Source organism: Microchirus variegatus, assembly GCF_963457635.1.
Source record: "Microchirus variegatus genome assembly, chromosome: 17".
In the NCBI taxonomy this organism is placed as follows: Eukaryota; Metazoa; Chordata; class Actinopteri; order Pleuronectiformes; family Soleidae; genus Microchirus; species Microchirus variegatus.
Window position 1 is genome coordinate 19,887,908 of NC_139818.1, and position 19,953 is coordinate 19,907,860.

General features: G+C 40.5%; 2 protein-coding genes across 2 annotated transcripts; both read right to left on the reverse strand.

The window, feature by feature from the left end:
• Positions 1 to 1,345: 1,345 nt before the first annotated feature.
• Positions 1,346 to 3,980, reverse strand: csf3a (colony stimulating factor 3 (granulocyte) a). The gene is made up of 4 exons (XM_083903926.1): positions 3,680 to 3,980; positions 2,681 to 2,788; positions 2,453 to 2,587; positions 1,346 to 1,753 (listed from the first exon to the last, which is right to left on the reverse strand). The coding sequence occupies exons 1-4, from the start codon at positions 3,845 to 3,847 to the stop codon at positions 1,562 to 1,564; spliced, it is 603 nt and encodes a 200-aa protein (XP_083760052.1). The 5' UTR covers positions 3,848 to 3,980; the 3' UTR covers positions 1,346 to 1,561.
• Positions 3,981 to 16,129: 12,149 nt separating this feature from the next.
• Positions 16,130 to 16,924, reverse strand: lrrc3ca (leucine rich repeat containing 3Ca; the record flags this gene model as incomplete). Its single annotated transcript, XM_083904042.1, has 1 exon — positions 16,130 to 16,924. One exon carries the CDS (start codon positions 16,922 to 16,924, stop codon positions 16,130 to 16,132), a length of 795 nt encoding a protein of 264 aa, XP_083760168.1.
• Positions 16,925 to 19,953: the final 3,029 nt, after the last annotated feature.

Below are 19,953 nucleotides of genomic sequence, written 5' to 3' on the forward strand. Positions count from 1 at the left end.
CTGTCTTTTTAAAAGGTTGTTTTTCCACACTTGAAGTAAATGTGTACATAAGATTTGGACTAAAAAAAAAAAAAAACTCACTCTGAAGATCCTTTTTCTGCTCGTCAATATTTACTTAACATTGACTTTAAGCCTCATTACATCATATTTTTGGGTGACATGGAGGGTTACAAACTGTCTGGAGTCAGTTGATTGGTCACACACTAGTGAGACGACCACATGACAATGAGGGATATCATGTGACTGACAGAAGCTTTGCGGTTTGGTCATCAAGCATTCACCGACTTCCTCAAGGAAATGTCTGTTTGACCGTGTGGCAGAAATAATGACACACACACACACACAAGAAGTCTATTTCACTTTTAGTTGCACTTCTCAACAACAGCCTTCAAATCACTGGAATCTTTTATGTAATTTCTTTGACGGCACGGCATGAATCAGTGCTTGTGTCCGATGTGTCACACGAGACGGTTGATGAAAAAACGGGAAACGAAGCCCTTTTTCGGATACCTTTTTTTTTTATTAAAAAGAATGGATCAGGCTCAGTGAAAAAAAATATTGCATTCAAAAGTGTTTATAGAAATTATAGATACATTCATAATGCTTTACTCTCACACAGAAAAGTCAATAACAAAGACGGAACAATCACGATCGACAGAAAAGTAAACATCCCAGTCATGTAAAACAAAACACAGATTACAGTACACTTGATCTGGGATTGAGCTCCGTATTTAATTCTCTGTTTAGGATATGATCGAAGTCAAAGACGACGTTATTAACTAGCCTTAACATTGTTATTGTGATATGCCGAGTCATAGACTTCCTCAACGGGTTTGTCTGACAATCTTTGAACAGATTTTTAAGCGGTGGACAAACTCTTTTTACAAGTATATACATATATGTTTTTCCCCCTGTGACCACCATGTTAGTCTCCTCTGCAGTGAAATTTTATATATATGTATATGTGTATATATATATATATGTATATATATAGAAAGAGAGAGTGCAAGCATAGTAGACGTGAGGGCAGCAGCCTGTGCAGCCTACTGTTTTGGTCATTATTCATATCGTGCACTCCATGTATTACATTATCGCAAGACATAATCACAAAGGTGAAAAACAGCAGGGGAATTTGTTTGTGTTCTGCTCAACGTGTGATCTACCATTAACCAGTTTAATTATGTCATTATTAAGATTAATTATAGGTATTTTATGCAAATCAGTCCATAAATATATATGTGTGTGTGTGTATATATATGTATATGTATACATACATGTATGTATATATATATAGTTTGTGAGAGAATTATTGTGAAAACAAAGTACATTCATTTAACATTCATCAAAAACATGTCAAGGATCGGGTTTGTTCATAAATAGCTGCAGCATCCAAATACACAAATAAATACTTAAATAGTAATAGATAGATAGATAAAAAAATATTAAATATTTTTAGCAAAAAAATAAATTAATGCCATAACAAAAAAATGGCAGCATAAGTTAATTTTCTGTCAAATAAAAAAGAAGAAGCCTAAAGCAGTTACGTTAGGACGGTTATCTGTCAGCTCTCCGTGTTCTCGTCGTCGCTGGCGTCCAGCGTCCTGAGACAGCGTTCCATGTCCCGTCCAAACGCCTGGAGCTGAACCAGGATCAGGTGAGCTGCCACCTGAACCTCGTATTCCCCCTGCAGCTGTAACGGCACTGACGTCGACGTGGGCAGCACCGTGTCCTCTTTGTAGGCTATTTTCTGCATCTGAGGAGCAAGAAAATCACGATATATTAAAAAAAAAAAAGCTTAAAGGAATTCTTCACTGGTTTGCATTTAATTTTTGTATTGCTAGAATAGGGCTAGTATTGAATTTTTTTAAAATTGTGCTTCCCAACCTCAGTTTCCCCTGTGTTGAGAGATATCTTTTTTCTGGCACATGCCCACCAGTGACGCTTGGTCCGCTAGCGACGCTAATTGCGCACTTTTTAGACCCACCAGTAGGGGGATGGGACCTCGTCCCCAGAATGTAAACAATGTCTGCCATCTTTGCTAACGGTTACGCTAACAGGACCAAGTGGGGAGCGTACCTATGTCCAATTATATATAGGGATTATTTTTTTCCACCATAATTTGCATTAAAGTTTCGTACTGAAAGCTACTAAAACTAATGCACAATGTTTTTGTATGTTTTAGAACGTAATTTTTGCGATGGAGCTGGGGTCACGTGACAATGTGCTATATCCCCTAACCCTGTGCCTTTCCCTAACCTTACCCGTTACCATAACCGTAACTGTAACGCGAGTAATAACTGAGAAACGGAAGCTCCCTTTTGGGGGAAAGCGGGGAACATAGGACCCCGTGGGACCATAGGGATGATCCCTCCAAGTGTCACTGTTGGGCACGTAAAATTATTCCTTTAATAGTTGAAGGAGAGTGCGGTGATTTTTGAGCCGTTTCTCTTACCTTGTTGATCTGGATCGCGAGATCCTTGGCGTCCGACATGAGCCCGGTCAATTTGTCCTGCAGCCGCTCGGAGACGGCGCTCAGTAAAGCCCGGTGCAGCTGGAGACCGTCGGTCATGTTCCTCAGACAGGTCCTCTGGAGGAAAAGAGTTGAAACACATTGGTCCTGGTCTCTTTTTATATATTTATAATTTATAAATATTATTTATTCTGGACGGACGAGGCTTACCAGAGTGAAGTTTTCAGACAAGGCTCTGAGCACAGGAGCAGAGGGGATGCCAATGTTCCTCGCCATTATCTCCAGCTTTGCGTTTTCGGAGGAATTCAGCTGCAGAGTCTGCAGGCGACAGATAACATAATGATGTCATGGTGAGTTGACTGCAGCTACAAACATCCGCTTGTAAATGCTTGTTTATTTATGTAAAAAATGACTCTTTCCTCTTGAGTATAAGTAGAAACAGCCACAGTCCTAGGTCAATGTTATTATAGTCTATATATGGTGATTCATCTTGTGCTCCAAATAATGGGTTTATATGTTAAGAAAAATGTCAAACTAGTGCACAGTATATTGATGCATGGTGCAAATACAGGTATATTTGGGGAATTATGTGTAACATACGTGTCAATGTTGAACTTTTAATCAAGATAATTATGATAAATATCACTCATGCCCACATGGAAGCATAAAAATGACATTTAGTCTGGAAATAAATCACAGATCGGTGCTGTCACTGAGAACTGGGAGTGAGTTTATATTTCATTTCCCCTGATATTCAGTGATTTCCGCTGTGTCATCATTTAGTAACAAATGGACAACAAATGGACAGCAACACCTTTATGGGGCTCTAAACTGAATTTGATTTAGAGGGGGGGGAGGTGATCCGTCCCAATCGACTACCATCTATGTAGTGTCACTCTGGTTTGTTTTTGGAATTAAACAAGTACAACAGTTGGAACAAATGTGCACCAAATTAGCAAATCTTCAACTCCAAACTAAAACCAAATAACTTAAAGCTTAACCCTATGTATATATCTAAATATATCTAAAGAGATTTATTTAATACATTACAGGGGGGGCCCAAAGCAGCTGCTTAATCCGCTTAGTCTTCTTGGACTGGCTCTGCACCAATAAACACGCTCAGTCATGCCCATTACGCAGCACTTTTGACAGAATCAAACCTCACGCGTTGACGCTGCGTGTGCGTGCGTGTGCGTGTGCGTGTCTCACCTCCGTGTGGATGCAGGAGCTGTGCGTGTCGGGAATGGCGAGCAGGATCTTCTGTGTCAGGCTGCGGCTCCGCTCCACCGCCTCCTGGAACGCGGGGCCCGCAACAAGTGCGTCGTCGTCGTCGCCGCTCTCGGCGGGCAGCGGCGCGCTGCGGCCCAGGCTGGCCATGAGGCAGGGAATGGCGACAACTGCGAGGAAATCAGAGCGTGTGAGAGTCCGGTCCGTCTACATCCAGCACAATATGTGTGTGTGTGTGTGTGTGTGTGTGTGTGTGTGTGTGGAGCGGAGGAGGAGAACAAAAGCCCGGCTCTCCCTCTCTCTCTCCCCCCTCTCCTCTGCGCTCCTCTGCGCTCCTGTGGGAGAAGGCAGCACTGGCCATGTTCCATCCCCTTCAGGCTAAATACTGAACCATGCTGCATGAGTTCAGAATAGTCACTGCAATGTGAAACCACTGAGACACAAGTAACCCCACAAGTTTAAAAAAAAAAAAAAAAAAAAGTAAAAAATACCCAAAATCTGACAGTTAGAGATCAAACTTGTACTGACCAACTATTCCTGTAAGAGCAGCCACAGATGTTTTGGTTTTTATGGATTAAAATCAAGCATTTTTTTTTAAAAAGAACTGTCAGTGTTCTGTTGTCTTTCTTTCCCTCTGTCTCCATAAGGTTTGTGTCTGAAGATGATCAGCAAAAAGGAAAAGGGAAGCAGAGTTTTTTAACCAGCGTGACCTCACTACTCACCAATCAGGATGTTCATGCCTCTGTAGGGAATGTCTTTCAAAGTGTTTGACCTCCAGTCGTGATTTAGAGGCCACTTATAGTCGCCTATACAGGGATTTCCCAGTATTTGTGACTCTCACTATTACACGAGGAAGATTTCTGTGAAATTCACACGTTTATATGTAGACTTTTTTTTTTCTTTTTTTTAATCACTTGTAGAAGTAGTTGATCGAGTGAATGAATGAATGAATGAATGAATCATGCCCCGACATGTCACATTTTCATAAGTTTAACACATGTTTGATTGAAAATGGCTTGAAAAAGTTTCCCACACAATTTGAGCTATTTGTTTATTTAATTAATTAATCCTAAATTGCGGTGTGTGTCGGAATCATATATATGTATATATGTTGTATGTATATGTATATATATATGTATGTGTATATACATATATATATGTATATGTATGTATATATATACACATATATAAATATATATATACAAAAATATATAAACATATTTCATAATCTACACCAGGGGCCCCAACATCAAAATAACCCGGAGTTAAGTGAACTTCTAGTCTGCTCAAGTGATAATTAATCCTAAATTTGCATGTGTGTCTGAATCATATATATATATATGTATGTATGTGTACATATATATATATATATATATATATATATATATATATACAAAAATATATAAACATATTTTCCTTGGGTCATTATCTTCACCAGGGGCCTCAACCTCAAAATAACCCGGAGTTCAGTGAACTTCTAGTCTGGTCAAGTGAAAAATGCCCCCACAGTTTTTTTTGGGGTTGGAAAAATAACTCTTTACTCATTAGAAATTCTAATTATATCTTGATAGTCCATCGTGACATTGCCATTAAAAATCAAATAAATATTCAGGATTATGTTGCATACCATTTCAAAGTAAAATGTACATAGTTTTGATGTACAGTTCACAACAAAAGTAAGTGAATTGTAAATAACAAAAACAGGCATTAGACAAACAAGCTTAGATATTATTAAATGTCACATTTTCATGAAATGTGACATTAATTAAATAAATAAAATTGTAAAAAAAAAATCTATATCATTATTCCACATTTGTTGTATTATATTTCCGTCTTTTGTTTTATTTTGTGTTTATCGTTGTATTTGCTTTTTAACTTTTATTGTGAAGCACAACTGAGCTGCAATCCCTGTATGCTATGAAAGGTTCTATTTTATTAATGATATTATTATATAATAGTTCACAACAAAATAACATTTATGATGAAAAAGTTGCTTCTATATAGTTAAATGTTGAATTTAATAATGTGATAAATAAACCTAATGCATTATTATTATTATTATTATAAAAACATATTGTTCACTGTTTCTGAAACATAATAATTTATCTTAATTATGCAAGAATTCACACAGAAGTAAATAAGAGTGAAATAGAAAGAAAATAAAGAAGCGTGAGTAAAGTTTTTGTGTCTTATATTGCAATCTAAATTTCACTGAAAACCTCCAGAGTGACGTCATTCATGAGTTTCGTTTTGGGAAGTGGAATTCCTTTTATTACCTCGTTTTACTATTTTCTTCGTTGATGCAACGGCGTTTCTCTGTCGCTCTGTTGCACAAAAAACATCTCAGAGTCATTTATAAACTTCCTCTGACTGCAGTTACAGTGAATGAAATTGAAACTAATAAAAGTGGGATTTAAATGTCTTTGTTTTGTGTGCGTGTGTGCGTGTGTGTGGATGTGTGTTGTCATTCTGAGTGTTTTTGGGTCATCTGATTTTTTTTTTTTTTTCCATTTATTTTTTACTTAAGAGTGACTTGCAGCTTTTTTGTTTCACATGTACACTACTGTTCAAAAGTTTGGGGTCACTTAGAAATGTCCTTATTTTTGAAGGAAAAGCACTTTTTTCCAATGAATATAACATTAAATGAATCAGAAATACACTCTATACATTGTTAATGTGGTAAACAACTGTTCTAGCTGCAAACGTCTGGTTTTTAATGGAATATGTACATAGGTGTATAGAGGCCCATTTCAATCGCATTAGAAGGCTATTGGATGGATAGAAAACCCTTGTGTAATTATGCTAGCACAGCTGAAACACAACAAATTATTATTATTTTGAATAAAAATCATTATTCCTAATCTTGTCAGCGTCTTGACTATATTTTCTATTCATTTTGCAACTCCTTTGATGAATAAAAGTGTGACTTTTAATGGAAAACACAACCAAATTTGAACGGTAGTGGATGAAATCACAAAAAAATGGCTGCTTTTAACCTGCACTCAGCAGACCTTTCTGTAGTTATATAGCTAGAATAACAGGGTCCACTGGATTTATTGTAACTGTACAAACACACAGTGAGGAGAGAAGAGAACAAGTCTTAGATACCAGGGTGCCATCTGGTGGATTTCATGTCTATGTCTGGCTAACAATTAACCTCTTCACCTTCTCGCAGAATATAAAATCTAAAAGGAGATTTAAAAAGTTAAAGTACCACTTTTTTTTTTATAACATTTTACTCAACTACAAGTAAATGTGCACTCAAGTTAAAGTAAAAAAGTAGCTTTAAACTTTACTGAGAGTAAAAGTTACTTTAATAACAAGGTTCTGTTATTAAACTGCCCATCACCCTAGACCTGCCCAGTACAGAATGCCAGGTCCTTTGTGTATAGTGTTTTGTATATTGTGTATTGTGTCTAGCCTGAACTGACACCTTCCTACAACATCCGCAGGGAGTCGCCGCCCCGATACCTCCAGTAGACAGAGAGGTGTGAAAACACCGCCTTCAATGGCAGACCCTTTGTCTATTGGAGGAATGCAAAAGGGAGTTGCTCAGGTATAAATTTGGAGGGCTCACTTTGCTCAGGGTCTTTCTCCAGCGAGACACAAATCTCACATGTATTGTTTTAATTAAAGGCAAACAAACACATTAAAGTACTTTTGATACTTAAGTACAGTAAATGTATTATAAAAAGTGACTTCAACTTCTACCCAAAGACATTTTCTGGTAAGAAACGACTTTCGTATCCCTTTAAGGTACTTTATTATATAAGACTGGTTGGTCCATTGTGGCTCTGATGGGCCCTCCGTCTGACCTCGAAATTTCACTGTGCGATTTCGTCTGTATACTGACACTAAAGAAGATTCTTTCCTCTCTTTATTTCTTGGTGAATATACAGTACATCAGCGAGCGGCCTTGGCAAAAGTTTGCACTCTCTGAGTGATTTCTATAGATTGCTTGTCTGAAAAGCTTTGGTTTGTGCTCAGTCCTGAACTTCAGCTCCCTTTGCTTACTCAGCTCAGCTGGAAGTGTGTTAGCGTTGGAGAGTTCTGTACAGACTTCAGGCGCTCTAATAAACACAGCACAGTTATAATAGATGCTTGCTCTGCAATGCAAACTGGTGGAGAACTCTAGGGAGTTCTCATTGGTTTGTATTGCAAAGCAGGCACTCTAATAAACACAGCACAGTTATAATAGATGCTTGCTCTGCAATGCAAACTGGTGGAGAACTCTAGGGAGTTCTCATTGGTTTGTATTGCAAAGCAGGCACTCTAATAAACACAGCACAGTTATAATAGATGCTTGCTCTGCAATGCAAACTGGTGGAGAACTCTAGGGAGTTCTCATTGGTTTGTATTGCAAAGCAGGCACTCTAATAAATGCAGGACAGTTATAATAGATGCTTGCTTTGCAATGCAAACCAATGGCGAACTCTCAGGAGTTCTCATTGCTGTGCGTTACTAAGCAAGCACTCTAATAAATGCAGAACAGTTATAATAGATGCTTGCTTTTCAATGCAAATCAGTGGAGAACTCTAGGGAGTTCTCATTGCTGTGTGTTACTAAGCAGGCACTCTAACAAATGCGGAACAGTTACAAATGATGCTTGCTTTGCAATACAAATCAATGAGAGCTCTTGGGCGTTCTCATTGCTGTAGTGCAATAGTTGATGCCTGTAGGTGCTAGTAGACGGAGTACTACTGGAGTACTCCATTGCTTTGCATTGCTAAGCAGGCACTGACAATGATCGATTGCTAAATTCCGAAACTGCATCTTTTACTCAACTGTGAAAGTGAAATTGTGTGGGGTTTTATTCATTCATTTTAAAACCTCCTGTTCCTTATTTTCTTATCAGGAAATTGGCAACCCTGTTCTCATCTAACTCTTGGCAAGAAGGTGAAAAAAAAAAAAAGCATCTTTTTCTTTTTTTTTCCCCTGCACATTCACACCACCTATTATGTTACCTGGTCCAATTATCTGTTAAATCCTCATTTCAAAAGTCCCTAAACTATTACGCCGGGGTTGTGTAATCACCTTAAAGGTCACTCGTGTTCCTCCATTGTAGGAGATCGGTTTGCCTCGCGCTCTGACACGAGGCCCCTTGATCAGCCTCTGTAGCTACGTTACATCTGGCCATGCTCGATAGACTGCGAAGTGAAGCTGTCAAATCTGATCCCTGAAATCCACACTGGTCTGATCTCCAGTCAATCCTGCACATGAAAGGACGCCATTATTCACTGCTGAGGCCGCGCTCCGAGGCCTCTGTCAGCGAGCCGCCCGGCGAACAAACGCGCAGGTTTATTCGATGCGGAGTGTAACACAGTGTGTCACCTTTTGTGCGCGCGCCTTGCAACAATGCTGTCGGAGCGCCGAGTGGAAGGGATACTGTTGGAGTTAGTGTGATGCACTGTATCTGTGGTCCGTGGAAATGTGGAGGGTGTGTTTTAACCCTTAGAACACAGAGCTTTTGGACTGCATTACTGTGTTAAAACATACACTATATACAGAAACTATAAGAATGTGCAATATAAAGTGTCTTATATCCTTTTTTTTTAACATAACATTATAGGCAATCTTATCTATATAAACACACCTGAGCAAAATTTTGGAATTTTGGCTCGCTTTTACGAGCAAAAAGAAAAGAAAAAGTGGTCTAATTTTGTGACTTCACCAAGATATCGCTACTCTATATCACTACTAAACATGTGATATAGAATTAATCGTAAATTTGTGTCAATGACATTTAAGAAATGCATTTTTTTAAAGCCTGAATGTGACCTATAAACACACACACCACCAGGATGTCCATATAAGGAGTTGTGTATTATTCCCACGGCAATTTACCATTGGTTAATATGCACTGAAAACAAAAAGTATAGGTTACTTCTTCATTCTCTCACTTTCTATCTAGATTTTTACCATTTTACTATTTTATTATGTTCCTATTTTACTGTTTTACTTTTATGTTTTTCAATGATTTGATGATTTATCCCTTCTATGTTGCTGTATGTTTAAAGGCGCCATATGTAAGAATGTGGCCAAAAACGGTTACTACGTTCAAATTCAAAATACCGAGGTCTTTTAGGTTTCGTTTTCTGACGTCACTGGCAACCCGTGGTTGCTCGGCAGCTGAGACTCTACTGACTGCAGTGATTGGTAGACGGCGGTAGGTGGCGCCACATGCCAAAACATGATTTCAAAACATAAACATGATTTGCAGTCTGCAAAATATATATTTTTTAATGCAAATATTTTGGCTGTACTGTTGTTGTTAGTGAGTTCAGTTTGTTATATGAACATTATTCCTGAGTCTCTGTGACATATTAGGAGGATTTTATGGCCAGTTGCTTAAGATTTATTACATACTGCACCTTTAACTCTGTAAAGAAGTGACATACAGCTTCTTTTTGAAATTGGATTATCCAAGAGAAAGTCATTAAACGTCATGTAGACAGCCCTTTTCAAAAAACAAAATGAGCATAAAATGACCCAAATTAAGGCTTTAAAGTTTATCCAGAAATCTTTTATATTGGTCGAGTAATCTTGAACAAAAACACGTTTTTGGGTCGTCTAAATGGTAACACGGATCAGAAAAACAGAAACATCTGCTGTCTGAAATACCACGAGTTGCTGTTCACTCACTGATTCGCTCACAAAGCATTTTTTATTGTAATTTTTTTTTTGCGGCGTTGATTCAGAGGATGTTTCCTAAAGAGGACGATACGACTCATTCGCACGGACGTCCGGGTGGAAACTGTTTTGACTTATCCGTTTTTCCTCTCCGTCTCTCAGGAAATGATGAATCCCACAGAGGTGCAAAATATGTTCTTACGCTGAAATCTACTGGGCCTGAGAAAATGTGGTTTTCTTGGAACGAGGGGAACTGGAACTCTCAAACAGTGAGTGGATGTTACTCAAGAGCTGATTCATGGCAAAATATTGCAAATATTCATGATGCTCAGCTTTCCTTTAGATCAGGGTTCCTCACTCTCGGTCGTGCATGTTTTAGATGCGTGTCCCTGCTCCAACACACCTGATTCAAATAAAGGGCTCATTATCATCAGGCTTCAGCAGAGCATTTGAATCAGGTGTTTGAGCAAGAAAAAACATCTAAAACATGCAGGACACTGAGAAACCCTGCTTTAGATGAAAGTTTATGTCAGTTTAAAACCTTGAATGTGAAGCCTTTTTGCCTTTATTGGTAAGTAAAACAACAAATGCATGTGTCCACATGATGATTATGAACACACGGCTTATCATTTTCATGAAACCTGTCAATTCTCACATTAATTCACATGAATAGATACATTTCCATATAACTGAATGATTATAATACATGTACACTGATCTGTGTATTGAAGTACACTCTTATAAGGGTTCCAAAAGTGTCCTTCTACAAGGGCTGAGGTTCTACCTGGAACCATTATCTCTGAAAAACCCTTTCCCGAAGAAAGGGTTTTTCAAGGGTTCTTCTTGGTAACACTAATGGTTCCAGTAAGAACCATTTTGACCCAGAGAACCCTTTAAAACTCCTTTCCCGAATAAAGGGTTTTAAAAGGGTTCTTGGTGGAACCCTCCAAAAGAGCCAAAAATAATTCTCCTATGAGGACAAGCCAAAGAACCTTATATTCTTAGCACTTTTATTTCTAAGAGTGTATAATATCAAGTATGTAAATATGTAAGTGCAGATCTTATATCATCCCTAATATTTGAAATATCTTGCTCAAAATCCCGAGCATACCTCTCAAAAGTAAATATTTAAGTCAATGAACGTCTCACTTAGTCACCGTTGATGTTTTTGCAGAAGTGTTTGTGAAAAATAAACGTACTAGTGATGCGCAGAAGTTGCTAAATGGTGTGAAAATGAACAGGAAGTTGATACAAGTTCGACAATGCAAGAGAGAGTGAGGCAATTTGTGCACATTTGCATTGTTGGATTATCAACACAGCTGATTTATTCTGTGATAATCTGGTGCCAATATCAGGCTGTAGATTAATATGGATGATGGCTACACTTATAATCCCCCCTTTAACCACTGTAATTGTTGTCTTCCACCTCCTGCAAAAAGGTGCATTTTATTTTTCCCCTCACACGTAAACACACAGCAGGGGGCGCTGTCTTACACCAAGTGAACACAGTGTTTCTTCTCCGGGAGGACACTGCAAAAAGGAGACACCAACTCTGGAATACTGACACTCACCTAAATCATGTCGTCGTCGTTCACTTCCGTAGAAGCGCTGCGTCTTCGGTGTCACTTAGAGATGATGGACGTAGGCGGCCCACACACACACACACACACACACACACACACACACACACACACACACACACACACACACACACACACACACAACACATACACATTCTTGTACTTGCTGCATACTGAGGACCAGCATTTCCACTTTATAAATCAACACATACAAATATCTACTTCATGAATGACATCTATATAGAACTACTGGTTGCAGTACCATAAAATGTCTGCAGGTGGAGCCGCAGAGCAAAAAGGGCTGGAACACTTTTTCAAATTTTTTTTTTTTTTTTTGGTCCAAAATTTGACAAAAACGTCATACTATACTATGTCGTCCAAAATTAAAAAAAAATTTGACCCCAAATTTTTTATCCAAAATTTGACAAAAACTTCATACTATACTATGTCGTCCAAAATTAGATTTTTTTTTTTTTTTTGTGACAAATTTAGTATAGCATGTTATAGCAACCTAAGGAAGTGATTTCAATGAAAACAAAGTGAGGACCGGCCAAAATGTCCTCACTCCGTAAAAATGACCTCACTTTGTTGGTTAAAAACCCTCACTGGTCCTCAGTATGCCGCGAATACAAGAACACACACACACACACACACACATATACATAGGCCCTTGCCCGGGAGGCCCCATGTGATCTCGCAGCTTGGAAACATTTTCACCTGCAACCCAATCCCGGAGCGGGCTGCGCTCTGTGGGATTGGATGCGTCACCTTATCCCCCACTTTGTGTCCCATTACCCAGCAGTTGTAATGCTCACACCAGTGTAACGTGTCCGAGGGAGCGGGGGGGGGGCGGGGCGGGGCAGGCCGAGCTGGCCCCTGCAATTTAAATGAACCTCAAAGTGATGTTTGTACAGTATGTGTGCCCGCATGGTGTTTCGTTACCGAGTGCCCTCGCTCCCAGCGTGCGCACACCTGTCGTACATAGAGGTGAACAAAAGAACGCGCTCGCTCACATACATTAGCTGAAAGAAACACGCAAGCACACATTGTGGTTTGTTACTAGGTTTGTGTTTATCTGCTCTCCAGTGGTGAAGCTCCCTTAACAGTGGCTGCTTTCAAAACCACCATGAGACTCTGATATCAGTGTGTGTGTGTGTGTGTGTGTGTGTAAATGTCAGAGAGGGGCTTACCATCTGCTTCTCTGTACCACTGAATCTCCCACTTATTTCAACAGGCTGTGTAACCCTGGCTTCACCATTATCATTGTTTTCTGTCAAACTAACAACACTTGGAGCACGGAAACAGGGAAATTAGCAAGTGGATGCATATTTGAATACAGCTAATACTGAGCGTACCCTCTTAGAAATAAAAGTGCTAAGTAGAACCCTTCGGCTTGTCCTCATAGGAGAACCCTTTTTGTCCCCAGTTAGAACCTTTTTATAAAAGTTCCACTTGGAACCCTTTTGGAAAAGGGTTAAGGTTATCCTTACCTTCAACCCTAACCCTAACCTTCAGGAATGGGTTTTTCAGAAGCAAATGGTTCCAGGTAGAACCTCAGCCCTTGTAGAAGAACACTTTTGGAACCCTTATTTCTAAGAGTATGAGGGCCAATATTGTGTTCAGTATTTCGTTCAGATATAGTTACGCAGTTGTATTTAACCTTGACCTTTGACATCTTTGATAGCTATGATAGAAGGATAGATGGATAGGTGGACATATTATGCTGGAAGATGTATGTATCTATGAAAGGATTGCATGCTTCCGGACTGTGGGAGGGAACTAGAGAACCTGAAGAGAACCCACACGCCTATAGGTAGAACATTAGTTGAACTAGGATCCAAACTGTTGACCTTGTTGCTGTGAAGCAACAATGCTAGCCACTGCACAGATTTTGGAACCCCTCGCAAAGAGCACATTGGTTGTGCAAACTGAACTTCCACCCCACCCCAGTAGGTGGAGTATTCTCACGCCCCGCTCACTAAGCATTTCGACAACAGAAGAAGTCATCGGCAAGGACAATTATTCGATCCTTGAACCAGCTGACACCCCGATTCCCCTGCCCGACGCACCTGTCAGCTGTGACCCAGACGTGTCCGAGGGAGCTGTAGCATCGTTCTTTTCTTCTTTGGCCTAATCCCTGCATCTATACTTGTACCCCCACCCGATGGTGAAGTGAGATACTACAGGATCCTGACACATGATTATACCAGGGCCTTAAGGGCAAAAGGCAATTTACCTAATCCGCATCTTGCACGTTTTTCGAATGTGGGAGGAAACTCCTCGCAGAAAGGCGGGAAGAATCAAATTTCCCAAAATATCAAACCAAGTGCTTCCTTTGGGTCAGTGGTAGTTTGGAAATGAGGTTGTGTTCTCTGGACTCTCACTGAGCAGCTGTTACCCAAGCTACAGTTAAAACAGGCAGCACAGAGGAGGGCATATGTCTCCCTGGGTCACATATATTGATGGGTGCATTCCCAGACTTTCTGCTCGTTTTATTCATGGCCGTCATAAATCATATATTTGTCTCTGCTCTGCTCTGACAGAGGGGAAACCCTTGTTGACAAATCATTTCCCACATCTTAAACATCTGATTTCATTATTCAGGACAGCGCTGGGTTACCTCGCCCCGTGGAAAAGGCCTCGTCTGGTGTGGATTACATTACGTCTCGACTCGAGTATATCCCCCCCCCCCTCCACCCTTTTTTTCCCCCCCTCGGTCTCAATTTGCATCGATGATTTCATCAGAAGAGGAACAAATTCATCTTCCTCTGTGGCATGTTCAGGTGAAACGGGAGCTCTGCATTTCTGAGGCAGCTCTTTAAAATGGTCCGTAAATGCGATTTGGGAAAAAGCCCACGGGAGTGACTGCATTACAGCAAAATGGCTCCCAGAGGCAGCATGGGTGCCTATTAGGAGGACATAAGAGAGAATGAATAACAGCACGGATGCTTTCTCTGGATAACCCCGCGCTGACCATGAGGGATTCCACTGTGTTCCTTTAATTAACTGCGGGCGAAGAGGTGAAAGCGATGAATGTTTGCTCATGGGCTTTAGACGACAATATAAAACTACGAAACACTTGTTTTCATTAGACGTCTCTGCCTCTATTAAAGTCTCTCTGTTTGTATTTCATGAAGCTCCGCTCAGATCCACACTGATGTTGGTGGATGATATTATTGGTTACAGGTTTATTGGCTGGTGACAAAAAAAAAAAAAAGACTGACATGTCAACATTTGCATATTATGCTAACGTGTAATCCCAGAGCGGCCGAGTGTTTCTGGTATCAGGTATATAGGCGTTAAGTGGAATGGCTCTGCACAGTCATGCTTCCATTAGGCCCCCGAAACCGCGACAAGGGTTTTGCGTTCCTTTCCTCTTCAGAAAAAACCTGCTGACGCGGCGTTAAAGCGTATATGGACTTTAACTTTTAATGGGGATGACATGCGCACGCCTGTCAAACCCCGGCGGATTAAAAGTAATGTCTCTTTTACGCACAGTGTGCAACGTATAAATCATTTAAGGAAACCCACAGGTTAGTCAGAGTCCGCCTGCAGAGGTTCGCTGTCAAATACCCTTAGCGTAAAAAGAAAGTTCCCTGACCCTGCAGGTTTGTTGAGCTCATCAGAACGGAGCTCTGGTACAATAACTCCTCCACTACCGAGAGTCCGATCCCACATTTTCTGTGAAACACACCCCCCCCCCCCCCAAAAAAAATCCAAAACCCAACGATTTAGTTGGAAAACATGATTTATAGAGAATACTGTAAGGATTTCAATGGAATACTGAGCACAATGTTCTTCACTGTTGTGTTTGCCGTTAAAGTCTACTCATATTGCTGTTTGACGTTATGTCCTGAATTGTGTGTGTGTGTGTGTGTGTGTGTGTGAGGAGGTGCATGCACCACTGGATAAATCCCATTTGTATCCCGTATTTGGAGTTCACCAAAAACACGCATCTGCTTCTTTCTTTTTTTTTTGCACTCCCTTAGTGCACAGACTGGACCATTAGCAGAAATTCCTAATGGGCTTCTGAATGATGAATTATTCATCTGGGCTAGGTTGCATTGGCCTGGTTTTTCCTGTGCAGGCGTGTGTGTGTCTCCTTGCCCACCTTGGCGCCGTGACAGCTGTCTGAGACTGACGGGCCTGACGGGCGGCGCTACGGATTCAAACGCTCCATCCGAACAACTTCAGGTCCAACGTGTAGCCCCCCCGGTTCCTCCTAAACCACCGTGCTAATCGTAGAAGACTCCTCTGACTTGCCTTGTATTCTGGGCAATGACTTTAGATACTCCAAATGTCTGCGGGCGTCCTCCTGGTTCGCCCTGACGTAGTAGACCAGGTAGGAGATGACCATGGTGAACCAGCCGAACATGACCACCAGCATGGCTACGTCTGTAGTCCTCTTCATCACCACGCACAGGTCTATGTCCGGTGCCAACAGGAAGGCGAGTCCTTGGACCCCGATGTCCTCGGGCTCTGACGTCTGGCACACGATGCCTGTGAGCGACACGGGCTCCAGGTCGACGCGCGGCATGGCCATCTGCAAGTTGCAGTCGCAGAGCCACGGGTTGTTGGTGAGATTGGCGCGAGCCCGCAGGCCCTCGAAGGCTTCGGCGTTAAACTTGACCAACTTGTTGGAGGAAAGGTCCAGGAACTGCAGCGAGGAGCCCAGGCCTCTGAACGCGCCGGGTTCTAACTGACTCAGTTCATTGTGCGATAGATCCAGCTCGACCAGATGAGGCAAACCCACGAAGGCGTTGGTCGGGACTGTCGTGAAGAGGTTAAAGTCCAAGTAGATGCGTCGCGTGTCATTGGGGATGTCCTGCGGGATTTCCGTGAGCTGCAGGTTGCTGCAGCGCACCGTCTTGCCGACGCTCTCGCTCTCAGAGCAGTAGCAGCTCTTGGAGCAGCTGGTGGCGGCGTGGTGGAAGCAGAAGGTCATGAGCACCAGGCTGTGCAGCAGCAAACACATGACCACCGAGTGGCGCAGCAGCCAGTCTGCAGGTAGGAGCATTGTGAAACATGAGCGCGCTCCGGGAATGACCAGCTGGGTTTGCGGGGTGAAGTCCACATCAGCCTCCCCAGTAACTGTTGAGTCTGTGAGGTAAAGAACAACAACACAAGGTCCTGTTAGCAGCGGTTGTGGTCATTTTGACCATTTTTACATTATTTACACATTATTTTTAATAATCTATATTAAATCTAAGCATAAATAGATCTGTAGTGTTAGGATAACGAACAATAACGTCACCGTCTACCTTAAATCCCATCTTTAAAGGTGCATTATGTAATAAATCTAAAGCAACTGGCCATAAAATCCTCCTAATATGTCACAGAGACTCAGGAATAATGTTCATATAACAAACTGAACTCACCAACAACAGTACAGCCAAAATATTTGCATTAAAAAATAATATATTTTGCAGACTGCAAATCATGTTTATGTTTTGAAATCATGTTTTGGCATGTGGCGCCACCTACCGCCATCTACCAATCATTGCAGTTAGTGGAGTCTCAGTTGCCCGGCAACCACTTTTTAATTTGTCTGTTTCTTATCTTATCTTAACTTTTGTGTGTCGGATTTATCTTCTTATTTAACAGGTAAAGCAACATTGAGTGTTAGAAAAGCACTTACAAATAAAATGTAGTAGTATTATTATTACTAGTATATTTAATCAGGTTGTGTCATTTTTTTTGTTCAGTATATTTGTGGAATTATAGGATTTGTGAATTGTTCTCTTAATTTTTTGTTGTTTCGTTATATTGTTTCTATACTTCATGCTGTTTCTTTGTTATTTCCTACAGTTTTTCTAGTTTGTCATTAGTCCTTTTTGCACACACAAATGAAGTTAAACTAAACTAAAATTAAGTGTGTTGGAGAACCTTAGAGTCAAAACTAAAACGATATTTAATTTGTCCATTGCGGGCTATTGTAGAAACATCCAAAATTAATATAGAAGGCACATACAATCACGTGATTGTACACTTTAAGTATAATTATTATCTTTAAATGAAAATACACACTGGCCCTTTCCACCAGAAGAAAACTTAATTATTGTTTTTCAACAACATTAATATCATATAAGGTATACATCATTTATTTCACTATAGTTATTAGCTGCTCACATTTAAAACAGTCTCTACGATGAAAAACTTTTGCCACAGAAAACCATGGGTAATTGTACAAACATGTTGTTATGTAATGACGGGTACAGTAGCTTGTCTAATTGCTGCGAGAAGGCAGCGGGGGGAATGCAGCGATGTCCGTTTCAGTGGCACATCAGTGGTCAAACTGCACTTGTGTGAGCCTAAAAGATCAAACATTGGCTCCACAGCAGCACAATAAACGAGCTCGGGAAAAGCCTTTGGTTTCACCGTGCCTCCTTTATAATTGACATCCCTGCAGTGCAGAGCTATTTCAGTGCACAGAGACTGACATTAACATAGTGATGTGGCACCACGAGAGGCCAAATGTACCCAACATGAAACAACATCAACAACGTGTGTGGCTGCTGCTCTGATGCAACGTTTATCTGTAGTGGCCATTATAACTTTTACAGTTGGTCAACTTATGCTGTCACTGACATCTGCTGCTGACCCAACACTCTTACTATCAAATTGTCATGATTTAAATTAATTTCTTTGGACAAAATGATAATTAAGATGCAAAAATTATCAGCTATACCCAGAGGTATGAAAGTAGCAAATTACATTTACTCATGTTACTGTAACTGAGTAGGTTTTTTGTGTGTACTTTTTAAAGTAATTTTAAAAGTAAATAAGTGTAATTTTACTTTTACTTAAGTATGTTTTTTTTTTTTTAAGTACTGTACCTCGCTATGTTTTAAATCACAACTGTTACTGAGTGAAAATATGTATGATGATGAGGACAGGTGAATGAATGATGAGGACAGGTGAATGAATGATGAGGACAGGTGAATGATGAGGACAGGTGAATAATGAGGACAGGTGAATGATGAGGACAGGTGAATAATGACAGGTGAATAATTAGGACAGGTGAATGAAGATAGGTGAATGAATTATGAGGACAGATGAGAATGATGAGGACAGGTGAATAATTAGGACAGGTGAATGATGACAGGTGAATGAATTATGAGGACAGATGGGAATGATGAGGACAGGTGAATGATGACAGGTGAATGATGATGAGGACAGGTCAATAATGAGGACAGTTGAGAATGATGAGAACAGGTGAATGATGATAGGTGAATGATGACAGGTGAATGATGACAGGTGAATGATGAGGGCAGGTGAATGATGAGGACAGGTGAATAATGAGGACAGGTGAATGATGAGGGCAGGTGAATGATGAGGACAGGTGAATGATGAGGGCAGGTGAATGATGAGGACATGTGAATGAGGACAGGCGAGTAATGAGGACAGGTGAATGATGAGGACAGGTGAATGATGAGAACATGTGAGAAGGATGAGGACAGGTGAGTAATGAGGACAGGTGAATAATGAGGACAGGTGAATAATGAGGACAGGTGAGTAATGAGGACAGGTGAGTAATGAGGACAGGTGAGTAATGAGGACAGGTGAATAATGAGGACAGGTGAATTGGCACTAATTAATGTCCCTGAGTAAGAAAGTTGAAGCATTTGTGACCTTTGACCCATTTTGACTGATACATTATGTATTTACATATTTTATTTTGTCAGCACTTTCATTTGAGTACATTTTTAGACCAGTACTTTTTCTTGTGTTGTTAAACTAGTGGTACCTTTAGCTGCGTAGAATATTTCAGTACTCTTTATCCATCAAAACATTATCACCAGATGATTGTCTTCTAACTGTATGTGTGTGTGCAGCTCTACTCGAACTGCATGTTCTGTATCAGCCTGTGGAAACGGCAGGTCTATACCAACCCAAACACACTTCATGAATAGGTGATCAGGGCTACCTCCTATCTCGTTACTAATCCTCTTAAGGAAAAACTCCTCAAGTCAGTGTCGCATCAGTGTTGGCCACCCAATCCCTTTGTTGGGATGAATGCGAACGCTTCGAACAGCGTCGAGGCCA

What these genes read in the sequence shown, in the direction of transcription:
- csf3a (XM_083903926.1), bottom strand. Translation starts at nt 3,847, where the DNA reads ATGGCCAGCCTGGGCCGCAGCGCGCCGCTGCCCGCCGAGAGCGGCGAC. An exon ending in TGTCTGAAAACTTCACTCTG is followed by an intron (nt 2,588 to 2,680) that starts GTAAGCCTCGTC and finishes CTTTTCCTCCAG; the next exon opens with AGGACCTGTCTGAGGAACAT. An exon ending in TCGCGATCCAGATCAACAAG is followed by an intron (nt 1,754 to 2,452) that starts GTAAGAGAAACG and finishes CTTGCTCCTCAG; the next exon opens with ATGCAGAAAATAGCCTACAA.